General features: G+C 48.0%; 1 protein-coding gene across 1 annotated transcript in view; it reads right to left on the bottom strand.

Annotated features, from left to right (window-relative positions):
- The window catches only part of RPGRIP1 (RPGR interacting protein 1), a 38,859-nt gene extending 14,283 nt beyond the window's left edge, over positions 1 to 24,576 (bottom strand). Inside the window, exons 1-16 of the mRNA XM_084806301.1 lie at positions 24,474 to 24,576; positions 23,599 to 23,658; positions 22,267 to 22,405; positions 20,197 to 20,504; positions 19,875 to 19,974; positions 16,192 to 16,317; positions 14,096 to 14,201; positions 13,505 to 13,528; positions 13,242 to 13,388; positions 12,772 to 12,845; positions 12,152 to 12,282; positions 11,091 to 11,227; positions 10,254 to 10,427; positions 8,418 to 8,535; positions 5,710 to 6,162; positions 1,964 to 2,133 (exon numbers count right to left, since the gene is read on the bottom strand). Coding sequence (XP_084662427.1) covers positions 1,964 to 2,133; positions 5,710 to 6,162; positions 8,418 to 8,535; positions 10,254 to 10,427; positions 11,091 to 11,227; positions 12,152 to 12,282; positions 12,772 to 12,845; positions 13,242 to 13,388; positions 13,505 to 13,528; positions 14,096 to 14,201; positions 16,192 to 16,317; positions 19,875 to 19,974; positions 20,197 to 20,504; positions 22,267 to 22,405; positions 23,599 to 23,658; positions 24,474 to 24,561 — 2,355 coding nt within the window. The 5' untranslated portion in view covers positions 24,562 to 24,576. The remainder of the gene's footprint in view (positions 1 to 1,963; positions 2,134 to 5,709; positions 6,163 to 8,417; positions 8,536 to 10,253; positions 10,428 to 11,090; positions 11,228 to 12,151; positions 12,283 to 12,771; positions 12,846 to 13,241; positions 13,389 to 13,504; positions 13,529 to 14,095; positions 14,202 to 16,191; positions 16,318 to 19,874; positions 19,975 to 20,196; positions 20,505 to 22,266; positions 22,406 to 23,598; positions 23,659 to 24,473) is intronic.
- Positions 24,577 to 25,057: the final 481 nt, after the last annotated feature.

The raw sequence follows: 25,057 nt of genomic DNA, 5'->3' as shown, positions 1-25,057 counted from the left end.
TCCCTGCATTCTAAAAGGCTGAAATGCCTCTCCTAGTCGGTAATGACCTAGTTACTGACAGTGAGAGCTTTAAAGCTAAAGGACTCTGTGTGTTTTTGTGGTGTGGGCCCTGCCCCTTTTGCCTTTGCCCCTGCCCACCACTGGAGTGCAGCCCCTAGGAGCTTTTCCAAAATGGAAGTGGGCCCTCAAGGCTGAAAGAGGTTCAACACCCGTGCTTTAGCTGGTAAGGCGTATTTCTGCATTTACGTCAGAATGCGGCACGCCCGCTCTGCTGCACTTGTGGTAGGGCTGTGCACCACTTCAGACCAAAGCCTGAACTCCGAGCTGAAGTGGGGCTCTTCGGCCTGCTTCAGGCCACTTCCGAGGCGAGGCGGAGGGGGCACAAAGCGGCACAAAGAGGGTTGGGGCGCTCTGAAGCATTTCGGAGTGATCCGGAAGCCCAGCCACACCGCTGATTTGGGCCCCCCCCCAACCTGCTTCAGCCTCTGGAGCAGGAGGAGGATTCAACTGGTCGAATCCTGCTTTGCTCCCCCCGACCCTGACACCCCTGCTGTACCGCACGGACCTCCAACTCCTCACCTGGGCCCTTCGGATGTGTGCCAGCAGCCCGCTTCTTGTTCCAGGGAGTCGCCATTTCTAAAATGGTGACTCCCTGGAGTAGGAAGACGGCTGCTGGTGTGTGTACCGAGGGCCCAAGAGCTGGTGGCAGCGACGGCGACTCCCTGGAACAGGAAGATGGCTGCCGACGCATGTCCCAAGGGCCCAGGGGAGGAGCTGGGGGTTCGCGCAGTGCAGAGGGGGCATCAGGGTTGGGGTGAGCAAAGAGGGATTTGGCCATCTGAATCTCGCTTTGGCTCCAGAGGCCAAAGCAGGCCAGGTGCCCCCCAAGTCAGCCAAAAACAAATCAGGCCCGCCTCAAAAGCCCCAAAGCAGCCTCCGAGGCAGATTGGGGGGTCCCTGCACAGCCCTAAGTTGCGGAGCCCCTTCTGTTTGTTCCGTAGAGCCCTGGACATCTGCTCCTAAGTCCTGCCCTGATGGTGCTCCTGCTAGGTAAACTAACTAGCCATCCCAAGGCAGGAAGAAGCCACCTGCAGCAGGAGCACTGCTGTTGCCTAGGTGGTCCAAGTGGTTGCAGGGATACTGGGGGGTGGGGGGCAGTTGGCGCTAGGGGAAGCCCATCAGCAGCAGAATGCTGACAGCCCACCCAAGTCTGGCACTGGCCCCATTTGAAGGATGGACATCTACGTGTGTTCTAGAGCTCTGATGCTGCTGCCCGTAAGCCCAATGTGCCAAGGGAAACCCTTTGCAAGCAGGCCTCCCATTCACTCGAATAGGTCCACCGAGAAGTGAATGGGGAAGCCCACTGGTGTACTGGTAAATATGGAAATGCAGGAGCTCATTGTGACGGTCTCCAAGGGCAGTCAAAGAATTTCAGGCAGCTGTGTCGATCCATATCAACGATCCAGTTCTAGGAGTTTTCATCTCCACCAGGAGCGCATCTTTGGTAAAGCGAATAGGTCTTAATTGCCCATTCCAGGCCAAGGCATCCCAAATACTGTGCATTCCAACATGGAGCAATATTGTTACTTGGAAAATTCATTCCCCCCACAGCTACAATGAGGAGCGCAGCTAAGCTCAGAGGGAACAGGGAATTCTGAGTGGGGTGGCAGATGACCTCAGAGTCCCTGCTCATGAAAACGTGCCAGAGCTGCATCCCTGTGAGCCCTGCCTCCACTACACCACTGGGGAAACCTTTGCTGATGGATGTTGGAACTCAGATCCTCATCTAATTTCAAAGCTATTTAGGATCTGCCGGCTCATTTTCCATTGGTCCTACCGAGTTGGGTTTTTGTTATACTGTGTTTTTTCATTTCTCTTCCCCCTGCCCCCTTTGTAACGATGAGGTCTAGCATCGTGAACACAGACGTTATTTTGCACTAGACACAGGCTCCCCTCTCCTCACCCCCTCCTCTTGCTGTCGCCAGTCCTGTTGGGCCACCGTGCGGCGTGGCACTCCAGCAGACAGGTAGCCCAGGGCTTTGGCTCGCTGCCGGTGCAGCCTCAGAATCTGCTCCATTGGGAAGCGAAGCCTCACCCAGTATTCCAGAAGGCCGTAATCCTCACCACTGGCACCTAGAGTGAAGTGGCCGGGGTGCGGGGGGGGGCAGGCAGGCAGGTTGTGGCGAGAATAAAAAAAATAGTGAGTAAAACACTGCATCCGTTTGCTTCTTGGTGGAGATGTACATTGAAGCAGAAGGTAGATCAGGATTTACTGGTAAATCACTGATCTGCAGTAGATTAACGAGGCTTTCTGACTCCCAATTGTTTAACGATAGCAAGTAAAACTGCAAGTAAAAAATTAAATTCTCTGCCATGGCTGCTCTTGTTACGTACGCTTTTCCCTCAGCCTCTGTGTTCCTCATCTGTAAAATGGTATCTGGACAATAACTCTCAGGGAGAGGATAGGGGTGTTCTGAGTACAATAGTCTCTCTGTGTCCACCTGTAAAATGTCAGAGGGTGTGTTCGATGGCCATTCCTAAGGCTGCTTTGTTGCAGACCTAAGAAGAACCATCCCATTCCAGGACTGATCAGCTGCCCTTCAGCTTTTGAAATCTAGCCTCCTGACACCACTCTTCCCAGTCAGCTCTACCTTTGTTGCTGTTTCCTGTCATGATCTGCTCCCATCGGTAGTACATGCCCTGGTCTCCTCTCGTTTAGACTACTGTAATGTGCTGTACGTGGGGTTACCCTTGAAGATGGTTCGGAAGCTGCAGCTGGTACAGAATGTGGCGGCTCATCTGATTAAAGGCAGCTGCCGGCGAGATCACATCACTCCAGTGCTGAAGGAGTTGCACTGGTTACCAGTTGTTTTCCGGGCCAAATTCAAGGTGTTGGTTTTGACCTTTAAAACCCTATATGGTTCCGGCCCAGCCTATCTTAAGGAGCGCCTCCAGCAGCACCAGACAGGCCGCTTAACAAGATCAGCCTCGGATGGCCTTCTCTCTGTCCCATCAGCCAGGACAGCTAGGCTGGTGAGGACGAGGGAGAGGGCCTTCTCTGTAGTGGCCCCCACTCTGTGGAACTCCCTCCCTAGGAAACTCTGCCATGCCCCCTCTTTAATGAGCTTCTGCCGCGCATTAAAAACATGGTTGTTCAGGCAGGCATTTGGGATGAGTTAGGGTATTTTAGAAAATGTTTTTACTGTAGAATTTTATTGTTTTAAACTGTTTTATTATATACTTTGTAGATCGCCCAGAGTGGCTGGGTGACCAGCCAGATGGGCGATTAATAAATTTAATAAATAAATAAAAATGATGAGCAGCCACGCTGCTCCGCTGCTGCACTTACTCGATCAAGGCCGTGCTCTTTGAAACCCAGCTCAGCTCTTGTCCACGTCAGCAGGATTTGCACGGCAAACATTTTGGTCTGGCACCGCGGAGACTGGCCCAAGCGTCGTGGAGGGCCTTAACACTGAGGAATCTGGGGCTGATTCCGAATCAGAGAGGGATTATTTAGACTCCGGGGTGGTTCTGGAAACCTCAAGGCCTGGGAACCTGGCGCAGCCTGACTCTGCAACTGATGACATGACAACGGGGAGTGCAGCTTCAGATCATCTGGGAGACAAGGTTCATGTCACACCCCTGGTTTAAGAGCTGAGACAGTGGGAACTGGCGAACAAGAGGATTTGGAGAAGGAGGGGGATTGGGTTTGTCACTCAGGGTGAAATGTCAAATCGAGAGGGAGGAGCGGCCATGCTCCCTCTGGCGTTCTCTGTGTTTATGGACTAAAGGCTCAGGTTGGGAATGGTGGTCAGAAGAGGGGTGTTAACTAGGCCTACTCTGGTATTTAAAGTTGGCCCTAGCTGACCAGACCTCACGGAGATCAACGGCTTTTATTCTTGGATATCTACCAGGTCTGAATTCTCTTGGGCACTTTATGAACTCTTTGTTTATGCTAACTTGGTATTGAGTTTATGTATGTTAATCTCTTGCTGGGAACTACAACGCTGAAAGGATTTTAGCTTAAGATTGTCTTCCCGGAGTCAAGTAGAGGGATCCCCGCTGTGAAGAAGCCAATTGGTGGTAGTGCAGAGCTTAAGTGCTGCAAGCTATTCCACACATCTTTGGAATGCATATCTGTGTAACGTGATGGATGGAAACCGAAGCCTGAAGGCAAAAGTGCTTCTCCTGTGGAATTGCCTGGGGAGCCAGGGAGCCACGCTCTGACAGGCACACAGCGGAGAAGAGGCTGTTTCATTCCCTTCCAAATGCTCAAACATGGCCTCATCGGACCTCCAGGCCTGACCTGACCCAGCTATAAATACTTCCAGGTCAGGCTTTGACCTTTGGGTCAAACCAAGATGAGACAGGGACAGCCATTGGGTAGGGGTAGGGTCTAATATTTCACAACAAAGTGTGTGTGCGTGAGGTTGATTCCTCGCACGACCCCGCACGTGAACCCTGAGGCTGTCTTATACACAGTCAGATTACTGGATCATCTATTCCAATATTGTCTCCTCTATCTGGCTGAGGATCAGTTGAAGGTATTTCCCAACATCTTCACCCAAGCCTTCCCCAACCTGGCGCCCTCCAGATGTGTAGTCCAACACATCTGGAGGGTGCCAGGTTAGATGTGTAGTCCAACACATCTGGAGGGTGCCAGGTTAGGGAAGTCCGTACTACCTATTCTTTCTAACTAGAGATGCCAGGCCTTGACCTTGGGGCCTTCTGCATCCAAAACATGGACTCTTCCAATGAGTTATGGCCCTTCCACAAGCAAATGTGCTTTGAACACTTGAAATGCACTACATAAAGAATTGTTACTGTTGTTAATTATTGCCTCTCCCTTGTACTTAGTTGCTTGGACAAGTTATTTTTTATTTTCCTCTCCACAGATTGCTTTCTGGGAAATTAGTGTTTTGTGATTGGCCACCATGACAGCCATTTTATGAATGGCCAAGCCCTCCTCCCATGGCAGCCATTTTGTGAGAGTGCTCATGACACTCCCACAAAATTCTAAATGTGCTCACTGCCCCCAAAAGGTTGGGGAACCTGATGAATTTCTTGTGAAAATATCCTTAAAGTGGATGCTAATACTGGAAGTAGCTTTCATATGGAAGTATGTATTTATTTGCTTACCTAAAACATTTCTAACCTGCCTTTCCAGCATGACAGACCTTCAAGGTGACTTAGAGGACATGCTAATCCAAAACTGGTATCATTTAGATTTGTGTTTGTTTTTCAGTGCACTGTTTAATCCGACCTTATCCTGTTATCTTTGTGATAGGTTACTTTGTAATTGCTTTTAAAAAAAAACCCTATGTATTTTTGCACTTGGTAAAACTAAACAACAACAAAGAATTTAGAACCACCTATAATCCAATCCAGTAAAACCACAGAACCAACTGACAGCAATGATGAGAAAAACCCTGCTGAGCAGATAACAGTGCCTGCAAGTCAAGAAATTAACTGAATTCCCAGATGGTGGGACAACTTTCCCAGGAACCTTGTTTAGCATCCTCTGCAAAAGTTTCTGAGGTGTGTGTACCATAATTTAGATGCCACTGGAGACAAGGCCTATCACCCCCTGCCTACACTGCCTAGGCAAGGGATGCTGGAATACAGCCTCCAAAGATGATCGTAATGAACAGGCAGGCTAATACGGGATGCCATTACCTCCATGGCTGGTGTGGATGGAGCGGCTCTTACCGTGCAACACTGCTGTGGCATGTACTTGCTCACCGCTGCCCAGCACTTTGCCCAGATGCAACCAGCAGGAGGCCAAGGTGGCGTGGTCAACAGCAGAGGCCAAGTGGAGGTCGAGGCGGGTGGTGGCCCCTTGCAGGTACTGCAGGAATAAAGGCTCGGCCCGGACCACGTACTGGGAGGTGAAGTTGTAGTGGGGCCGGGCACCACACACCACGGGCGTGCAGTGGGTCTCGAAGTCGTAGAAGGAGTATGTGCAGAAAGTGACTGGCTCTGGGTCCCCCAGGAGACGCAGCGCCTTGGCCGACAGCACCGCACCGGAAATGTGCAGCTCAAAGAGGTTCTCCCCACGCCGCAGTCGGGGCGCCTTGTCAGGGTCTGCCTTCACAGATGCATCGCCCTCATGGGGTAGAAATGGGAGTGCTCTGGTTCCATATGCCACATCCTTCAACTGCTCTGGGGGTGGGGGAGAAATGGGGGTAGCCGTAAAGGCCCATTCCTCAGAGCGCCTCACCGAAGTCTATAGCCTTTCTATGTCCTTTACATGACATCATCATCCTCCAGAGCCTCTCCCATGCTTTGCAACTGTCATTGCTCACCCCCCCCCCCCCCTAGTTAGGAAAGTCTGCTATTTTTCTCACTGGCATTCTAGAAGCCTAGTGAAATTATGCAATTACACTATACCACAGCACCATGTAGTGGTTGTGTAAGGGAACATACAGAAAGACAAAGAAAAAAACCAGAAAAAAAATGTGTAAAGGAATCTATTTCAATCCCGCAAAGAATTCAGAAGCAGAAGCCCCAGTAAAAGTGCAGAATAAAAGCCCTATGTAGAAAAGCCCTCCTGCCCCTGCTATAATAATAAAAAATGATATGTGTCTGTCCGTCCGTGCTGTAGCACCAACACCGTGAAACCTAGACACCTGAAACTTGGCAGACATAGCAAGGGGCCCCTATGGGTGTGCACCTCAGGGTTATTTTGTTTTTTAAATGCTTTATGTTTAATGGTAATATATTCATGTGGTTGAGGCCTGTAATAACATCTTCAGCCACTAGGTCCAGATTCCCCTAACCAGACATACGTAGCTTTGCAGTCCACACAGTTTGAAGTCATTGGAGATTAGGAGATTGAGGAACAGAGTTATACACCTGTGCCCTCTCCCCAGCTATAGGACAGGCCCACCTCAGGGATTGGGAGTGGGCAGACCTCCCCCATCAGGGGGCTTTGGGGTCCATCACGGCAGGGGCTGTGCCTAGGGGTTCACTCAGATGGGGTGGACATACCTGCAACTGGATACTTATTTGGATATTTGGTCTGCTTTTGAAATTGCATTGCAATTGATATATTCAAATCTATGTAGCCACACTTCTTTCTTTTTTTCTTTCATTTTCTTCTTTCGTCAAAATCTTATAATAAAAAATACGTTTTAAAAAAGATGGGTTGGGCACAATGTGTCCAACTCTGAACTTTGTAACTTTGCTTGAAGGCTTTGCTGTATCAAAGGGTTATTCAGACCTGCGCAAAGCTGGGTCCATTAGCACGCATGCGTGTGTGTACACACCCACGCACACACAGACACACACATCCCTAGGCTATGGAAGCTTGGAAACTAATTCTCAGATAAAATATCCTAACTCAAATTTGCTTGCAACAATTCCAGTTTTTGTCTGAACCACCAGAACTACGTTCTTAGGTTCACCCTGCCTCTTACAGGCAAAGGGGATTCTGCCAAGGACAATGTGCTAAAGCAAGGGTCCCCAGCCCCTGGTCCGCGGACCAGTACCGGTCCGTGGCCTGTTAGGAACTGGGCCTCAGCAGGGGTGTGGGAATTCCGTCTCGCCCTCCTTCATGAATTTTTTGGGTGATACGAAAAAAGATGAAAGAAACAGTGGGAAAACATGGGAAGGTTGCAAATGGAAAACGATGATGACAATATCATCTGGGACCCCTCCATGACTTCCCCCCGCTGTACAGTCCATATCTGAGGCAGAGTGCTTGCTCAATAAATGTTTCATCTGGAAGCACCCTAAGTTAGTGAGACTTACCCTCACTGAAATCAATGGAACACTTTAGTCATGACGATTTAAGTCCTACTGAGCTCAATGGGACTACAGCGCGCCTTAGTCTGCATCCAAAACAGGGTTTTTAAAGGAGACTGTGGGTGTTGAAATGGAGACCCACCTGGGAGGCAGGTTTGATTTGTGGCAAGACTCGCTTTAGAAATTAGCCAAGAGTTTGTTATGGGGGTGGGGGTGCATTTGGAAACATTTCCAAATGTTTCTGAATTCCATGAGGACTGGACAGTCGGGTTTCAGTCATGTTCCGATGTGGTGATCCCTGTTGAGTTGAGAAATACCTACAGCAGGGTTACAGAACGTCAAGTAATCTGGGGACCCTTGGTCTGGCCCACTCCCTTCCTCCCAACCACTGACTGTTGGTGGTTTCCCAGGTTGTGCTTTGTTTTTCCCCCATTCTAAAAGCCCCTCCCACAGCACAGTTACGGGCAGCACGAGCTTTAAGCTAAAATGTGCTGGCATGTTGGCCCCACCCCTTTTGCCTTTGGCCCCGCCCACCACAGGAATGTGGCCCCCGAGAGCACTCCACAATGGAATTTGGCCCTCAGGCGGAAAGAGGTTCATCACTCCAGACCTACAGCCTGGAGAATAGGGTGAAGGACTACACAGAGGAGAGCCTTTTCCAGGGCACATACCTTCAAGCTGGTGGATCCGGGCGCTGCGCAGATCCAGAATCCGGGCCATCTGCTGTTGCTTCTCCTCATGCTCCTGCTTCTCCCGCCCAGCCTGCAGTACCACCCCCTCCAGTTCCGCCTCAAACCAGGAAACACCCCAAAGAGAAGGCAGGACAGTCAGACTCAGACTCAGCCGCAACAGGTACTAATCTCTCACTTCTTCACCGGCCTTCATGGCAAGCTGCTCAAGGGTTCCTTCGCACAGCGCCTGGATTGTGCAATCTGCCCTTCCTTGAACCAGCCAAGGGTTGCCATTTTGGTGGGGGGTGACAGGGTCCTGTGCCTTTCCCTGCTACATGACATGATGAAATCAGGCAGGGAAAACTTTCCCCAGCATGGAGTAGAAGTGTTAAAGAAAGCATTGCCTCTTCAGTTTCTACAGGCCATGCAGCTCTTAAAAGGCAGAGGAGACCTGTGGGGAGAAAATAAGTCAGGAACCCCCTAGATAATAGGAATAACTCCGCATGCTTTCAGACACTAGGGGGCAATAGAGAATGTCCTGCAGCTTGATCAGTTCCTATTTCCTGCTCCCTCCCCTTCCTCTTCCTTCTTCTCTTCCATATGCTCCTTCCAGAAAGGAAGCAAGTAACCATATCTCATGCCTTTGCTTACTTACACTCACATACCCAGCATTAGGGAGGTGATTGTAGTTAAACAGTACAGATAACCTTCTCTGATACTGTGCTGTGCTTTGTAGTTTTAATTTTTGTGAACCGCCCAGAGAGCTTCAGCTATTGGGTGGTATAGAAATGAAATAAAATAAATAAATTAAATAAAATAATGTGTATATAAGCACTAATAATAAGTTGATTTGAACTTCTTCTAAACTCGCTCTAGCCTGCGTTTATTGCCTCCAATACTAAATGCTGTGTTGCCACGCTTTCTCTGTAGAAAGCAACTCTGCTGTAAGTCACAGCAGACCTTCCAACAAACCCTGCTTTGCTGGCCGAGTCCCCTCCTGTTGATCTCTTTGCACTGCAGAAAAGGAAAGGCAGGAAAGCTCCAATACAGGCAAAGTAATCCCAGCAGCAAAGTTACCGGAAAATAAAGACTGAGATTGGTTGTGCTTAAGAATGCTCCTGAGGAAGATCCTGGATTGTATCCAGTGTTAGTCCTAATTAGAGTAGACCCACTGAAATGAATGGGATTTAAGTTAGAGTAACATTGGATACAGCCTCCCGATTTGAAATGCATTAGGCTTAATACAGTAGACGTCTCTGCACTAGAGCAGAGGTGGGGAACCTGTGACCTTCCAGATGTTGCTGGACTCTAACTTGACTCCCATCAGCCTGAGTCGTCCTGGCCAATGGTCAGGGGTGACAGGAGCTGTAATCCAACCACATCTAGAAGACCACAATCAGGGACCACAAATCCCTGATTTGCAGGTTCCTGCTTCTCCTTTTCCCTTCTGTTTGCCCTGCACCTCCAGTGAACCATTCCCTTGCACCTTTGCCACCCCCTAAATTCCTTCCCAGCTAATAAAGCTGCAAAATGGTGAGAGTTATGGATACGAACAATGGGAGCTATAGTCCCAGACATGTCGAGGATGCCCCATTGGAAAAGGCTGCTCTAGGGATGTGAGTGGAGTTTCTTGGCGATGACATGGGTGCTAGCCAGTTGGTGCTGTGCTCATTCAACTGAACCACAAACTCACATAATTGGTTTCCACTGAGCTTGACCCTGGAGACCAGAATACAGTGAATACTTTTCCAGAGTATCCCAGTATGTTTGTACCCTCCCCGAGTCCTCCAACACCCCTATTGCCCTAGCTGCCAGATGCTTATCTCTTCGTTTCACCTGGTAGTCCTGGTTGATGCGGTGTTGCAAAATGAGCATGCCTCGGGTCTTCTCAAGCTCCAACACGGTCTCGGCATGGGCGGCCTCTGTCTTGTGCAGCTTCCGCTTCAGGGTCTGTTGGGCAGACACCTCTTCCTTCTCAGTCTCTCGCTCGAGACCCTCTATGTACAGGGGCTGCAAGGAAGAAATTGCAGGGGAAAGGAGAGAAGGAATAAAAGGTGTGGGGCTCAAAATGTGTGGGACTACCATGCCAGATCAGCAAACATAGACCTAACAAATTCATGCCTTTGGCTGGTAATCTTATCAACATTACTGATGGATTTACTATCTGATTGCTTTGGGGTTTAATCCACTGCTACCTGTTTTATCTTTCTTCAGGCAAGTCTCACCTACAATGCAACTCCCCCCCCCCCAGTCTCTACACTGAAATGTCCTAAACTACACCACAGGCAAAATGAGCTTGCAAGAGCTCAGTTGCTTCTTGCTTGTTCAAATCAGAGCGCCTTGCAAGAGCCCCTCTGTGATTTCATTAAGACCAAAGAATGGAAGCCAAAGATTTGTCTGGTAATTTGAAAGTCAGTGAAATTCATCTCTCTTCATCTCTCTACCCTTCCTGCTAACAGAGTACCTCGTCCCCTAAAACCAGTGCTAATTTGCTTCATTTCCCTCTTGCCTCTCCTTTCCCCTTCCCAGACTTCAGTTTCTCTCACTCCCAAGTCTCTGTGTGGTTGTTCCGCCCACTCTAATCCCACCCTTCATTCCAGTCACATTGGCTCCCAGTACAATACTCCCTGAAATAGTTGCCCACTGCTAAACATGGTTCCACGCAGATCCTACCTGGCTTAGACTAGATCGAGGTTTTTCCTCTCTAGTCTGGTTTTCCAAGATGGCCGCCTTCTCCTGCGGGGAGTCAGCTTCCTGTGACTGTGCCAGCAGCAGCTGGTTCACTTCCTGCTTCAGTTCTTCATTCCGACCTTGTGGGAAGAGACAGCGGCTTGGGAGGAAACACAAGACGGCCATCTGCCATGTTTTTGATGGGCCTGACAAATCCCTCCCCATGACATCACCCTTGTTTTTAACCTCAGTCTCATTGCTAAATAGCAGGCAGCTTTAAAGGTGTGATGATGATGAAGATTGAAATGGGGGGGTGAGGGGTATAAAAATGGTGAAATAATAACAGCAACAACAAGTAGGAACTTTACATAAGAGAGCTGGAATTCCCAGTACTTCCTAAAAGGATCTTTACCATCATTGGGGACCAAAGTGAACTTCCTATTATTTCTTCAAAGCATTTTTATCCTGTTTCTCAGCCAAAGGGCTCCTTCACACAGATTTTTTATCCTGCTATTGAGATTGGTCACTCACGGAGGTTTGCGGGCCCTTTAGATGACGTCGTCAACCTCCAGGGCGTCTCCCGCACGAAATGACCTTTATGCCATTTTTTAAAAGATAGGAGATAATGAGCTATCAAATTACAGCGCTTGAGTTCCCTCCATGGAAAAGGAAAAGCCGCAAGATGAGGAGCGAGATCAGTGAAACATATGGAAGGCTCAGAGAAGGGGGAGAAGGAGGCGGAAAGGGGAGGGGGGAAAGCAAGCACGGGTCATGATCCTGCATTTAAAACAGAAGCAGAAACCCCCCTTTTAAATGTGGGATTTTAGGCTGGTGTAGAGATGCTCAAAAAGTCTCCCGAGGTGACTTAAATACGACCAATAAAAACAAGACAGTCCCTGTCCACAGACCTATCATCTAAACAAGACACACCACAAAAGAAAAGAGGGATGGGGAGGGAAGAGGATAAAAGCTAGTGTGTTAAAATGCATGGGGTAGTTTTGCTCTTTGATTCACTAATGCCTGCTCTTCATTCTGCTCAAAGCAGCCTCCAGTTCACCCCTCACCTATTTCCTTTTCTAGCTCCTCCTCAAGCTTCTTCTTCTCTGCTGTCGTCGAGCTGAGTTGCTCTTCCAAGCCAGGGATGCTGTCCTTCTGGGGCACCTCATCCTGGTTTTGCCGAGCAGTGTTGATGCAGCTAAAAGACACACAGACAAGAAAAAAAGAAGGATTATCCCTATCTTGAAGGGACCACAACAATCTTTTCTATTTTTATGGAAGATCTAAGGGCTTCTTCACACAGACCTTTTATCCTGCTATCGAGATGACTCACTCATAGAAGTTTGCGGGTCCTTTTCATGATGTCGTCAACCTCCAGGGCACATCCAGAGGTATTTCCTGGTTATTCGATCTCAAAAAGATCCGGAAATAATGAACTATCTAAGCTGGATTGCTATGCTATTAAAACAGTCACTAGATGGTGCTGTTTCATTGATTTCTATGGTACCTTGAAAATTAAAAACTTCCCCTCTCAGAAATCACCTGGTCACCATCTGGGAGCCAGGAGGACTGCTGTTTTTTCCTTTAGTGTAAAGGCATCTTAAGAGAGTGGTGGCAGCTTTTGGGGGGAAACAAACACTAAAGGGCTGCGGGAGCTGCTTATCTTTGCCTGTCAGCCCATCCTCACCTCTCCAGCAGTTTGTCATAATCCACCTTCAGCAAATCTCGCTCTGTCACCAGGTCCTGCACTCGCTCCTGAAACTGAGAAGGGTACAGATGGGATCCTAGCTCAGCCTGGGGATCAGACTGGTACAGGCCAATCAAAGATCCGTTTTGCTCAATTCACAACTGTAAATACAGGAATGGTTGGATGTTTCTTAATGAGGACCGATTACAGAAATGCAGGAGATCCTTTTGTTGGCGGGAGGCGTCTGATGCCTCAGGCCGAAGCTTTTGCTATACCTTCAGCCTCCAACCCCTAGAACTGCCCTTGGGGACCAGTTGGAGAACGTGTACTGCTACTGCAGGCCTAGATTCAGGTAGGCCTGGACAATGGCTGGTGTGGTGTCGGGAGGCCCCAGAAGGTAGAGTGAGTTTAGAAAAGGGAGAGGTTTGAGCGTAGTACTGCCTTTGGGGGGAATTTCAGAGACTCCTTACATCTTCCAGGGTCCCCTGCAATGGAGAAAGAATCACCAGTTGGCCCTCCAGTGCTGCCACCTTCTGGTTCTCCTCCTTCAGGAGGGTGCTGAGCTCTTCGACCTGAGCCAGCAAGGCCTTGCTAGCTGTCCTCAATGCCTCTTGGTTCTAGAGGGAGAAAGCAAGAAAGAAAAGACAGTTCATGAGGTCTAGAGCCTTGTGTGACCTAGGAGACCCGAGTTCAGTTCCCAGGGCTACCAGCAAACAAAACTAGGGAGAGTTACCTGCTGGAGCTGAGTCTCGTAAGCCTAGGAAGAAGGAAAGCAAAATGCTAAATTAATGGGGATATGGTGGGGAAGGAGGAAATGCTCTTCCTCACTGGATATCCCATTGAGCTCCTCATGAAGATGTGGAGTGTTTATCACACAAAAGGAGATCTTGCTGCTACAAAAGTGTGGGTGAGATCTCTAAGCCCTTTTCTTCTGTATGATAACCAGAAACATAGGCTACAGGGTCCCCAACCTTTTGGGTGGAATTCTGAATTTTGAGAGAGTGTTATGGGTGCTCTCACAAAATGGCTGCCATGGGGGGGAAGCTTGCGCATTCACAAAATGGCTGCTATGATGGGCATGACTTGTCATAAGGAGGAGGTCTGAAGAATAGAGAAGGTGCGTGCAGCTCTTTCAAAGCATGGAAAGAAGGCAATGGTGGAACCTGTTAGGAAATTTGATTGAATGGAGGGAGCCAGGGAGCAAGGAGGGAGCCAGGGAGCAAGGAAGGTTGAAGAGCATTAGGATGAGAAATCTGAAAGTTATGAACAGTTCAGCATAAAGGGGAGACAGCGTAAGAGTTAAAAAGAGGATGGCGGGACTCACTTCCCGTAAGCCAATAAACTGGGCTTTGGTGACCACCAGTTCTGAATGCTTGGCCCTTAAAAGCTTCTGCAGCCGGATCAGCTCCACGTTGTCCTGGATGGCGGCTCTGGTTGAGAAAGGCAAAAAAAAGCAGGCAAACTTGTTGGACTTGAGTTCGAGAAAGCAACCAGTGCTAGACATGAACCCAGCCATCACTTCTCCCACCCCTTCCTCTCTATCTTTGCCCCCCTCTCATGAAAACCAATGGACTGGAAACGACTGAGGGCCCAGGTAACAGTGAAAATCAGTTTAGTGTGGAACAAAATACTTGCAAGCAATTTCTGCATTCTAACACATACTGATTTGCATAAACCTTAATTTATATTATTCTGATGAAAATAAATATTTATAACATACTTCCCCCACCTGGTGCCCTCCAGCCCAACACATCTGGAGGGGAAAGGTTGGAGATGGTTAGTTATTGCATTACCAGTTTACAAATATCTTTAGTTAAGGTGCATCACGCACAAAAAAGTTCTGCCATTGTAAGCCTCAAAATTCTACTGCATACGTAGAATCATAGAATAGTAGGGTTGGAAGGGGCCTACAAGGCCATTGAGTCCAACCCCCTGGAATCATTCCTTTCAATGCAGGAATCCAAGTCAGATACCTATAGATCTAATAACTTGAAACTTAGCATCCATAATCTACCTGATGAGGTCTGCAATCGGGCAAAATTTCAAACAGATCAAATACAAATTGCCACAAACAGCAAGTTAAAAAGTGAGAATGGACACATTTGTACTTTCTACTCAAGCTGCAGCTCGACATATGATAGATTTCTTTCAAATTCTAGGGAAAACGAGTGATTTCCTTTATTCACTCTTGTCAAGGAGGTCTGCCTTCCATTGGTTTGGTGGAATTCTGAGCAGCAGTTTAAAAATTAGCAGTTTTTCTTCCCCATGAAAGCCTATGGCAACAACTGCTGAAAAAGTTACGTCAGGCATGCTCAGTTTCACTCTGAAGCTAGAAGGCTGCCAGTACTCCAGTGTTTTGAGAGGAATTCCACTGTTCCTGTCAACATTCTGACAGTGGAGGAGAGGTAGTAGGGAACTGTCAACTGAGATAACAGTGAGGTGATTTTGAAGGCTGAGCGAATCACTCTCACTCATCAAGAGAGGAAGGAAAAGGAAAAAGCTATACCGGATCCTTTGCAGGCTTACTCAGAAGTCAACTATTCTGAATCTGAACATAGAGGGACATATCTAATCATTTGTAAACATCAACTCAGTTATGGCTTGCTGGTGTTTTGTTTTTTAGTTTGCGTTTTTGTTTTTTCAGAACACTGTAATAATAAATTTCCTTAAAAAAAAAAAAAAAAACAGGGAAATTCAATGATTAAAAAAACCCTGCTGGTTTAAGACCAGAGTTAAGGCTACCTCATGTTGGCTCAAGCTCCACAAAGCCAGGAAATTGGAAGCTACGGCTGATGACGTAACAGACCTGCCCTGTGGTCAGTAATGATGGTGTGCAATGTCACAAATTGTGCTTGCTTACATGCATCGAACAGGCGTGGGTCAACTCACAGGAAGATTCCTCTAGTAATACAGTAAGGCTCAGATGCCTCATAAAGCAATTCAGGACCGGGACAACATGGGGCATCTTTGCTGGTCCCAGGCACTCCATCCTCCCCTCGGGATTTGGGCAGGAAAGACCACGGACAAATGTGGGTGCATGAGGGTAAGTTGTAAGCAAGTACAATTTGTGACACTGCATAACATCATCACTGATCACGGGGCACATCTGTTACGTCATCAGCTGTAGCTTCCAATTTCCTGGCTTTGTTGAGCTTGAGCCAACATGAGATAGTCTTAACTAAACTGGCAGGTTTTTTGATCAATTGATAATCTATAAGACTCATGTTTTCACTTCCCCAGTCGAAAATCACACTCTAGAAATCCATACTTTAACATCCAAGGATCCTGTTTCCAATTAGACTCTCTCTGTGAGAACAGAAGAGGAATTAAGAGCACCTTAAAACATAGAGAGTGACTGAAAAAATTGTCAATGTAATCATGGAACAAAACCACTGAGCTCGGTGGACAATGAAGCTGTACCGGCGTTCCCGGACCTCCAGATGGCGCTGCTGGGACCAGGTGGTTTCTGGGTCGGTCTCTCTACCATGAGTGGAACTCAGTGACTCAGGATCCAGTTCCAACTCTGCCAGCACCAGGCTGCGGGTTCTGGAAAGAAGAGCAAAGCAAAGGTAGCTCATGTCCAGCTCATTCTTGTGGGGAAAATACAAAGAAGAGAAGATAATGAGTAATATTTGTATACGTTAAAACTTTGTGAAATGCAGGCATTTTTTGTTTTAAGGCTGATCCCTTTCCAGCTGAGGCTGAACATAAAGAAAAGACCCCACAGCGAGACAGGAGGGATTAAAACCTTGGGCAATTGATGCTTCTCGTGCACTTGGTTTGGTGTTGCAGCAGCAGGACAAGAACAAGGACATGGCTGACACCAAAGGTCCTCATGGTCAGGCATTTGCCAAGGCGCAGTTTGCTTTAGGGGCCTGCCAACCTGAGAATGGGGCCGCCTTTGCAATATAATAGAACCCGAGGCTCGCTCTCATTCCAGTGAAGATGTCCGTTGGATCGGGTTTAGCAAGTGTTCACTGCTTCCACCCTAGCATATCCCCCATGCAGCAACGAGAGTCCCCCTGTCTGCCTCCACTAGTCAGATTCAGGCCTCAGGGCCTTCGCCGAAACTGAGAACAGCGCTGCCATAAGGCACTATTGGGGTGGGACCTAGGAACAGAGAAAGCTGGCTTATACTGAGCTGGCCCATTTGATCCGTCCAGTCCAGTATTGTCGGCACTGACTGGCAGCAGAGGCTCTCCGGGGTTTCAGGCAGGAGTTTCTCCTAACTCTACCTGGAGACCCCAGCAGTCGAACCTGGGATCTTCTGCATGCAGAGTAGGTGCTCCACTCCTGAGCTACGGCCCCTCGCCACCTAGGTAAGCTGGGAGAGGCTAAGCAGAATAAGACTGGATTTGTGGTCCACAGATGGAACTATTATTGGGACTTCCCGATATGTCCCAGAGAAAGGCTTCATCCTCCTCCTCCTCCCAATGACTTCCGTGTGACTACAGAATTTCCTTTCTTTCCTCTCTCTCTCTCTCTTTTCGCCCCTGTTCTGCCTGGGGCAGGGGTTCTTTAGGATTTGGACGAGGCAATAAACACACCAGGTTTGTTCCTTTCCCAGATTTTATTTCATGGGAGAAGTAAGATAGTAACAGCAAAAGAAATATGGAAAGGAAAAGGCAAGTACAGAAACTTTACGTCCCTTCAGTTAGTGGGAACCCTGTTACAAGAACAGACATGCTCCAGGGCCCGTCAGCCACAACCCCTATCGTTATGACCTCCCTTGGGGCTTTTTATACTGTGGGCTCCTTCACACCAGGCTTTGATCCTGCGATTGAGATTGCTCCTTGGTGGAAGTTTGCAGGCACTTTACATGACGCAATGACCCTGCCGTGATCCTCTTGCACTAAATGCCCTTTGTTCCACTTTTAAACAGATTGCAGATAATGAGCTATCAAATTACCCCGTTCTGCTTCAGTTTCCTCTGTCAAAAGAGTTAAAGTGGGAAGAAGAGGAGCGAGATCACGGAAAGATAATGGAAGACTCATATATGGGGAGAAGGAGGGGGGAAGGGGAGGGGGGAAAGGGAGCACATGTAAAGGGAGTCCGTCGTGATCCTGCATTTAAGACGGAAGCAGAAAACCGCATTTTTAATGCAGGATTTTAGGCTGGTGTAGAGATGCCCTGTATCTCTTATCATAGGTTCCAATCAACTCATGCTATCAATTAACTATCAGCGACATCTGTGATTTGGCTACATTCTTACAGATCTGGCAGACTATCTAGTGAACACTTAGTTTCAAAGTATACATTAATTATGAGTGATTTGTTATTGCATCCAACAACTGGTTATCTTGGATTCGTTTATCCCTTACACCTGGCTGTCTTGTCTGGAACGTCCTCCTTAAACTCTCCCCGGAGAGCCAGGAGAAAGTTCAAGCACAGAGGATGAATGAAAGGGGTGACTCAGGCATGGAGATTTGAGCACGGAGAAACCATTGTCATACGCCACTGTCTGTCACCCTCCTTGTGATCACAGTGGTCTTCCAGAATGTCCCGCTACAGCCCCCTTCATCCTCACAAGGTCACCCAATGAGCTTCCCAGCTGGGAAGAGATTAAGGGGAAGGAGCCACAGCTCGGTGGTAGAACAACTGCTTTGCATCAATATCTGTGGGGATCACAAACAGCTGTAAAGCTGAAAACCAAACCCAAACAGACAGCTGCAGCACTGGTAGGTCCCTGAGAAAAACTCTTTCTCAAGGGAATCTCAAACAATTCTTGAACATTACTCAGGAAGATTCTCTCTCCTTTTCCTCATCACAATAAGTCTTCCTTGGGTGAGGAAAAGAGAGAGAATCCTCTTGAGCAGTGTTTAAGAGTTTTTTGAGATTCCCTTGATAAAGAGTTTTTCTCGATCCTGCTGCCACTGTCTGTTTTGGTTTGGTTTTCACCTGCTTTGCATGCAGAAGGTCCTTGGTTCAATCCCAGCATCTCCCGTTAAAAGGAGATCAGGTAGCAGGCCTGGGAACAGCTTCTCCCCAGCCAAGATCTTGGAAGGCCTTGTACTAGTCAGAGTTGACAGTAATAGAACAGCCGAAACATTGGTCTGATGCGGTACAAACAGCTTCCTATGCCGATATGATTTCAACCTGGTATCCCAGGCCAGTGTATTCTTTGACACTGGCCCTCATACTGGCATCTTCTCCCCCTGTGACAGAGGTGCAGAAGCTCAGGCCCAGGGCCAAATCCAGCCCTCCAGCATTGTCCAGGCGGCCACGCTCCTTCCCCTGGCCCAACCCACTTTCCCCTGGCCACTGTTTCTTTGGTGGCTTCCTGGCTATTGCACATTTTTCCCCTTCTGAAAGCTTGAAATGCTTCTCCTAGGGCTTAATTACTGACAGTATGAGCTTTAAGCTAACATATCTCGGAAGCGAAGCAGGGTCACCCCTGGTTAGTACGTGGATGGGAGACCGCCTGGGAATCAGGCTTCCTGCATGGAGCAGGGGGTTGGACGCGATGCTCTTGTAGGCACCTTCCAATTCTATGATATGCTGGCATTTTTGGCTCCGCCCATCATGCGGCCCCCAAGAGCTTCTCCAAAATGAAATTTGCCCCTCAGGCCAAAAGCAGTTCTGTGTCATGCCCCCCTCGGACTCCTCTGAGGATGAAGAGGAATGGCTGGCTCCAGACCCGGAGAGGCTTCCAGAGGCCAGAGCTGCTCCAGGACATTGCTGTTAAAAGCAGGAAGCAGGCAGGGACAAAGCTGCTGGAGAACAATGCCGTTTCCATGCACTGGATCTCATCAGTCCCACCTTGACCCTGAACCTGAACCTCAGCCTTGCTCGTGAATTCCTGTGTTTAGACCTTGGGCTGGAAAACAAACTTCTCTCTCCCACATCTTGGATTTGTCAAACTGGTAAAAAAAACTGCTCTAGCCTCCTCCTTTCCTAACCTTGGACAGGTTTATGACCCAGCTTATCAGTCAGTAAGTTATTGCTGCTGTTTGCCACCAGAAAGGACTGACATTCTGCACCCCTGCCCTAGAACGACCCACACGATGAGCAAGGCAGGTCAGTCCTTGGACTCCCCGAGCTTGCGCCGATCCACAAAAAACCTTGGGGGCTCGCTGAAGGTGGGATGGGCAGGCAAGACTCACGATCTCTCCGTTTCCACTCGGGATCCCTCCAGGACATGATCCCCGTATCTGGGAGGGGCTGTGTGGGTTGGTCTGACCTCCGTCTCTTGCACCCGCATCCCTGTTGGGCAAGAAAGAGAATGAGGAGCTGGATTTCATGTCCCCCTGACCCCTGTTGTGTTGGGCTGAGGTTTCTGCAGAGTGTGACAAAACTAGCAGAGTCCATGAAAAGCCGACATGATCGCTGAAACAAGGCCTGCCATGACCACCTTCATAAGCTGAAAACGCTCCTCATCCTGGGACGTTCCCAGAGATGGACACAGTGCCCCCATGCCCTTCTTACCTTTACGTAGCCTCTCAGGTACTCGTCCTGTGGCGGTGTGTGCTCGACGAAGTCCTGTGTCGACCCTGGGAGAGACATAGCCGTACGGACAATGTCGGCCACAGCCCTGCAGCTGCAGCTGCTGCTTGTAGAAGAGCAGGCGGTTCCACAGCCCCTCATTGCGCTTCTGCAGCTCCCGAACCCGTTCCTGCCTCTCTTCCAGGTCCTCCTCCAGGTCTGGGTTCCGGACGGAGCTTCGGAACCAGCTCCCAGGTCTCCCATCAATTTGTGCTCGCTCGTGGCTGAGCCTCGATAGTTTGGTGCCCATCCTGAGGGCGCAAGGAGAGAAGACTCAGTCTTAGCACTCTTGAGAAGGAACGGTGCCACTTTATTGGGCACTAGTAGGCCTTGTTTGGGGTTCCACTTCAAGTTCTGGGCACCACCCAGAATGTTTAAGAAGAATGGTGATCAAACTGGATTCTGAGGAGAGCTGTGAGATTGATGAAAGGACTCAAAGTGGAATCATGGGGGGGAACGATTCAAAGAGAACTGAATATACATAGACCAGAGAGCCAGTGTGGTGTAGTGGTGAGAGTGCTGGACTGGGAGCTGGGAGATCCGGGTTCTAGTCCCCACTCAGCCATGGAAGCTCACTGGGTGACTTTGGGCCACTCACAGACTCTCAGCCCAACCCACCTCACACGGTTGTTGTTGTGAGGATAAAATGGAGAGGAGGAGGATTATGTACACTGCCCTGGGTTCCTTGGAGGAACAAAGGCGGAATATAAATGCAATAAATAAAAAATAGAGAAAATATGAATGCAATGAGAGGCTGTGTAGATACTGCACATATTTTAATGGATAGATCTAAACCATCTGTATGTGTGATTCCCTATTTATGATCGTAAAGACTTGTGTGATTGTTGGTTTAAATCCTCTCTGGACCAAAGCACCTACATGCCCTATTTAATTTGTTCTCAATGCTGTGTGTTCCTATGCTGTGCTGCAATCCTTGTGTCCTAACATTAGAGGTCATGACAGCACTCTTGGCATACACAAGGACAATGCAGTGAGCATCGTGGCAGCACCTGTTGACAGAATGCAGCGTTAGACCTCATGCATCGAACAAAGGAAAACATCAGCTCCTTCAGTCTTTACCAAGGGAAACATCTACAGTTCCATTGACCGGACTGAACATACTAATTACACTCAAACCAACAAACACCCGGGGCGGGGGGGGGGGGGAGGCACTACTGCCTATCACACATAATGGGCTATTCTAAAATATGATGACAGGTTTTGGTTGCTCGCTAGCGAGAGAAAGGCACCTGGTACATTCTTAGTGGCATTCTCCTTTATTACTGCCGTTGTGTATCTAACGTTGAACCCAAGCAAAGGGCTGAGCCCCTAGCTTAATGCTTTTTAAAACTGTCATTTTTGTAAGATACTAGATTTAACAGATAAATTAATGGAAAACATGATCAATTATTTTACCTAGTTGATCAGGAGTAATGGACAACCCCCGCCCCAATATCTTCTGACTGTCAGGGTGGACACTGAGCCCATAGAATCCCAGAGCAGTTCTGATGCTGAGGAAGAGCAGTCGCTCCTTCGGGAGAGGAGCGCACCCCTTTTTTCCCAGGACCAACAGCTGACGGAGATTCCTCCCACCCACATTCCTAGTTTAGAAAGCAGTCCAGGGAGTGACTCAGCACAGATAGCAGACTGGGGGGGATGCGCGGTGCAGACGCAGAGAGCGGCGCCAAATGGTTCGCGCTCAAAGAACGGTTGCACCCAGAGGATCCAAGGGAAAAGGGGAGGGATTCTCCCTAGTCCTTATATTCAGGGGTCTGCCAGTAATTGCCCTTCAAACGGGGACCAACTGTTCTAACTTAGGGCATAGGGATGCTGCTGCTCAGATCTAGTAGCTACCTGTAGAGCTGTTAAGTTGTAAAAGAAGAATAAAGCTTTGAAAAGAATCCCTTTGTCTGTGTCTGGACTTGGCTACTGGATTAGACTGAGAGCCCTCCAAGGAGCCCTTGACACTGACAACGAGCAACAATTAAATTCATATCTGCCACTTCCCAGTACCTTTTGATCCTGTCCTCTTGTTTCCGGGCAAACTCTTTGAGCAGCAAATTTTCATCGTGAAGTCGTAGAAACCCATCCTCCAGCTCTGTGCGGCTTACCCGGTTTATCTGGTGCCTAGTCCTTGCCAACGAACCTGATCCTGGAGTCAAGGAAGAGAGAAGGGAAGATCAGCAGCAGCTACAGGGACTGGAAATGATGGGGAGAAGTCAGTGTCCACCCTCAGTGAAGTTGTGTGTATCCGCGCTTCCTAGCAGGAAAGCTTCTGCTCGGGGTTTCTTGCCTGCCAGTCAGCCCTCATAGAATCATAGAATAGTAGGGTTGGAAGGGGTTTACAAGGCCATCAAGTCCAACGCCCTGCTCAATGCAGGAATCCAAGTCAGAGCATCTCCGACAGATGGCTGTCCAGCCTCATCTTGGATGCCTCCAGTGTGAGAGAGCCCACCACCTCCCTAGGTAATTTGTTCCATTGTCGTATTGCTCTAACAGTCAGGAAGTTTTCCTCGATGTTCAGCTGGAATCTGGCTTCCTGTAACTTGAGCCCATTATTCTGCGTCCTGCACTCTGGGATGATTGAGAAGAGATCCTGGCCTTCCTCTCTGTGACAACCTTTCAAGTACTTGAAGAGCGCTATCACCTCTCCCCTCAGTCTTCTCAGGGCTAAACATGCCCAGTTCTTTCAGTTTCTCATCATAGAGCTTTGTTTCCAGTCCCCTGATCATTATCATAGAGGAACTTTTTTTTATTCCCTTTCATATATTTGACAGTATAATGAATTCATACTTGAAGAGCACTGTCATATCTCCTCCTCCAGAATACAATTTCCATTCTTCTTTGCTAACAGACACTCAACTTTCCATGGCTGCTGAACATGCTCAATTCTCATTGGATTGTTTTGGGATTGTTTTGCCCCCTAAGATTTTAAGCTTAAATACTTCTGCAAACCTCATAGTTCCTCAGGTTCACTGCTAGCTTAAAAGTGTGGGGGGGCTGCTAGAAAGTAGGGGGCAGTTTATCTGGTCTGCAGATTTTTTAAAGACCAAACTGTGAGCTGTTTTTAATTGTTTGAAAAAAATATTAGGCTGGGCAGAGAAATTTAAGTCTGGGCCAGCCCCCCTCCCCCCGCCCCAGCCTATCCCTGGCTACAGGCCTGTAGTTCTCACAACCATGCTGATACCTCCGTCTTGTTTGTCAGTCACTCCATTTGGCTTAGTTTCTGCTGGCACTCACCACCTGAGTTTGTTATTAGAAGGAGTGATTATGATTATGTGGAAGGCTTGGTATGATGAAGGCAGTGAAATGCTGGATTACAATTCATGTTCTCTAGTTGCCTACCTTTCATCCACGTTTTCAGCCCGTGGGATTTCATGGGGAGAATCACAGAAGACGACACATCTACAGTAAAGAAAGTGTGAAGATGGATAGTAGGGTCAGCACTATATAAAGTCATCACTGTATAAAGTACATATGTGTATGCATGGAGAGAGGGAGGAACAGCAATGCACAGATAATACCACTCCGTTATTATGTGTCTGCAAAATTATGCTGTGCTTGCACATAACTCAAATCCTTTGACTCTTGCTTCAAATTCTGGAAAGACAGGACCAAATGGAATTTTCAACCTGAGTTTCGCAGCACACTTGGCAAATATTATTTGTGTAGTAATAGGTATTTATTATAGTGCTGCAATTTCTGCAACTGTAGTGAGAAAAGTTTAGAATCAAGTATTTAGAAGGGGGCTTAAGCATCTGGATGACCAGAGCTTTCACATTCGTTGCCAAAAAAGCAAGTTCCTACTCGTTACAGAGGCAAAAATAAACATGAAATCATATTGTAAAAAAAAAATCTGGTATAACTCTTGAGTCATACAGTTTTACCAATTTCCTAAAGAGGAAATCTAAACAAAGAGGGAACTTCCAGGCGGTGGGTTGAGTTTCAGTGTTCTGCATAGCGCACTATTCTGCATGGCTAGTGCAAGGGAATGATTCAAAACAATCATATCAATGCAGATTTGCGTAATTTATCCCAACTGCAGAAGTCAACTTTTCTTGTCAAAGAGTAAGGATTTTTTTAAAACAAAACAAAACACCTAGTTCTTTTTCAGTGTACATAGCCCTAGATGTCCCTTTGTTTTATGAAGATTTCAGAGTGAACAACACAACTATAGTAGGGAGGATTCCAAAACTGCCATTTCCCACCAGAATCTTGACCTTGTATGGCTGCTATCACTGACGGCTTCTGGTTGGTGTCCCGGACTGGCAGATCCCCTGCTGTTTCATCCAACAAAAGGAGTGACATGGTAAGCAAGGAGGAAATGTGGCCTGGAATGAAAACAGAATGACAAAGGTGAGACTCAGGCATTGCTAAGATTGCTCTGGAAGAAACATGATTATGGGTGTTCCTGTGTTGAGCATGATAGGATTATTTAGTAATGATGCCTCCTGTTAGAAGGGCAATTAGCAGAGAAAAACAAAAGGGCAAAACAGAACGAGCGTTTACCAGTCCGACCTGCATGCAGGCTATCTTAGAATTAAAAGGAGAGTCCACATTCTTCTTTAGTGAAAGAAAGAAAACAGTTTTACTCACAAATATTCTTGCATATACATTGCAGGTATAGCGTTGACTTTCAAAAGGGTTTGTTCAGTCCACGTTGTGTTCCGTTACACAGGCAGGAGCGAAAGAGTGAATGCATGTGCTCCCAGCAATGGTGGAAGTCGGGGGGGGGGGAGCAAAAGGCAGAAATCACAGGAAACCACACTGTAGGCTATAGAGATCCTAAGGCTAGCTGTGGTCA

The sequence above is a fragment of the Heloderma suspectum genome, chromosome 6, assembly GCF_057233095.1.
Source record: "Heloderma suspectum isolate Gila_16-S chromosome 6, 16-S_ref, whole genome shotgun sequence".
Lineage (NCBI taxonomy): Eukaryota > Metazoa > Chordata > Lepidosauria > Squamata > Helodermatidae > Heloderma > Heloderma suspectum.
The sequence above is the reverse complement of the archived record's forward strand: the minus strand, read 5'-3'. Positions and strand labels throughout refer to the sequence as shown.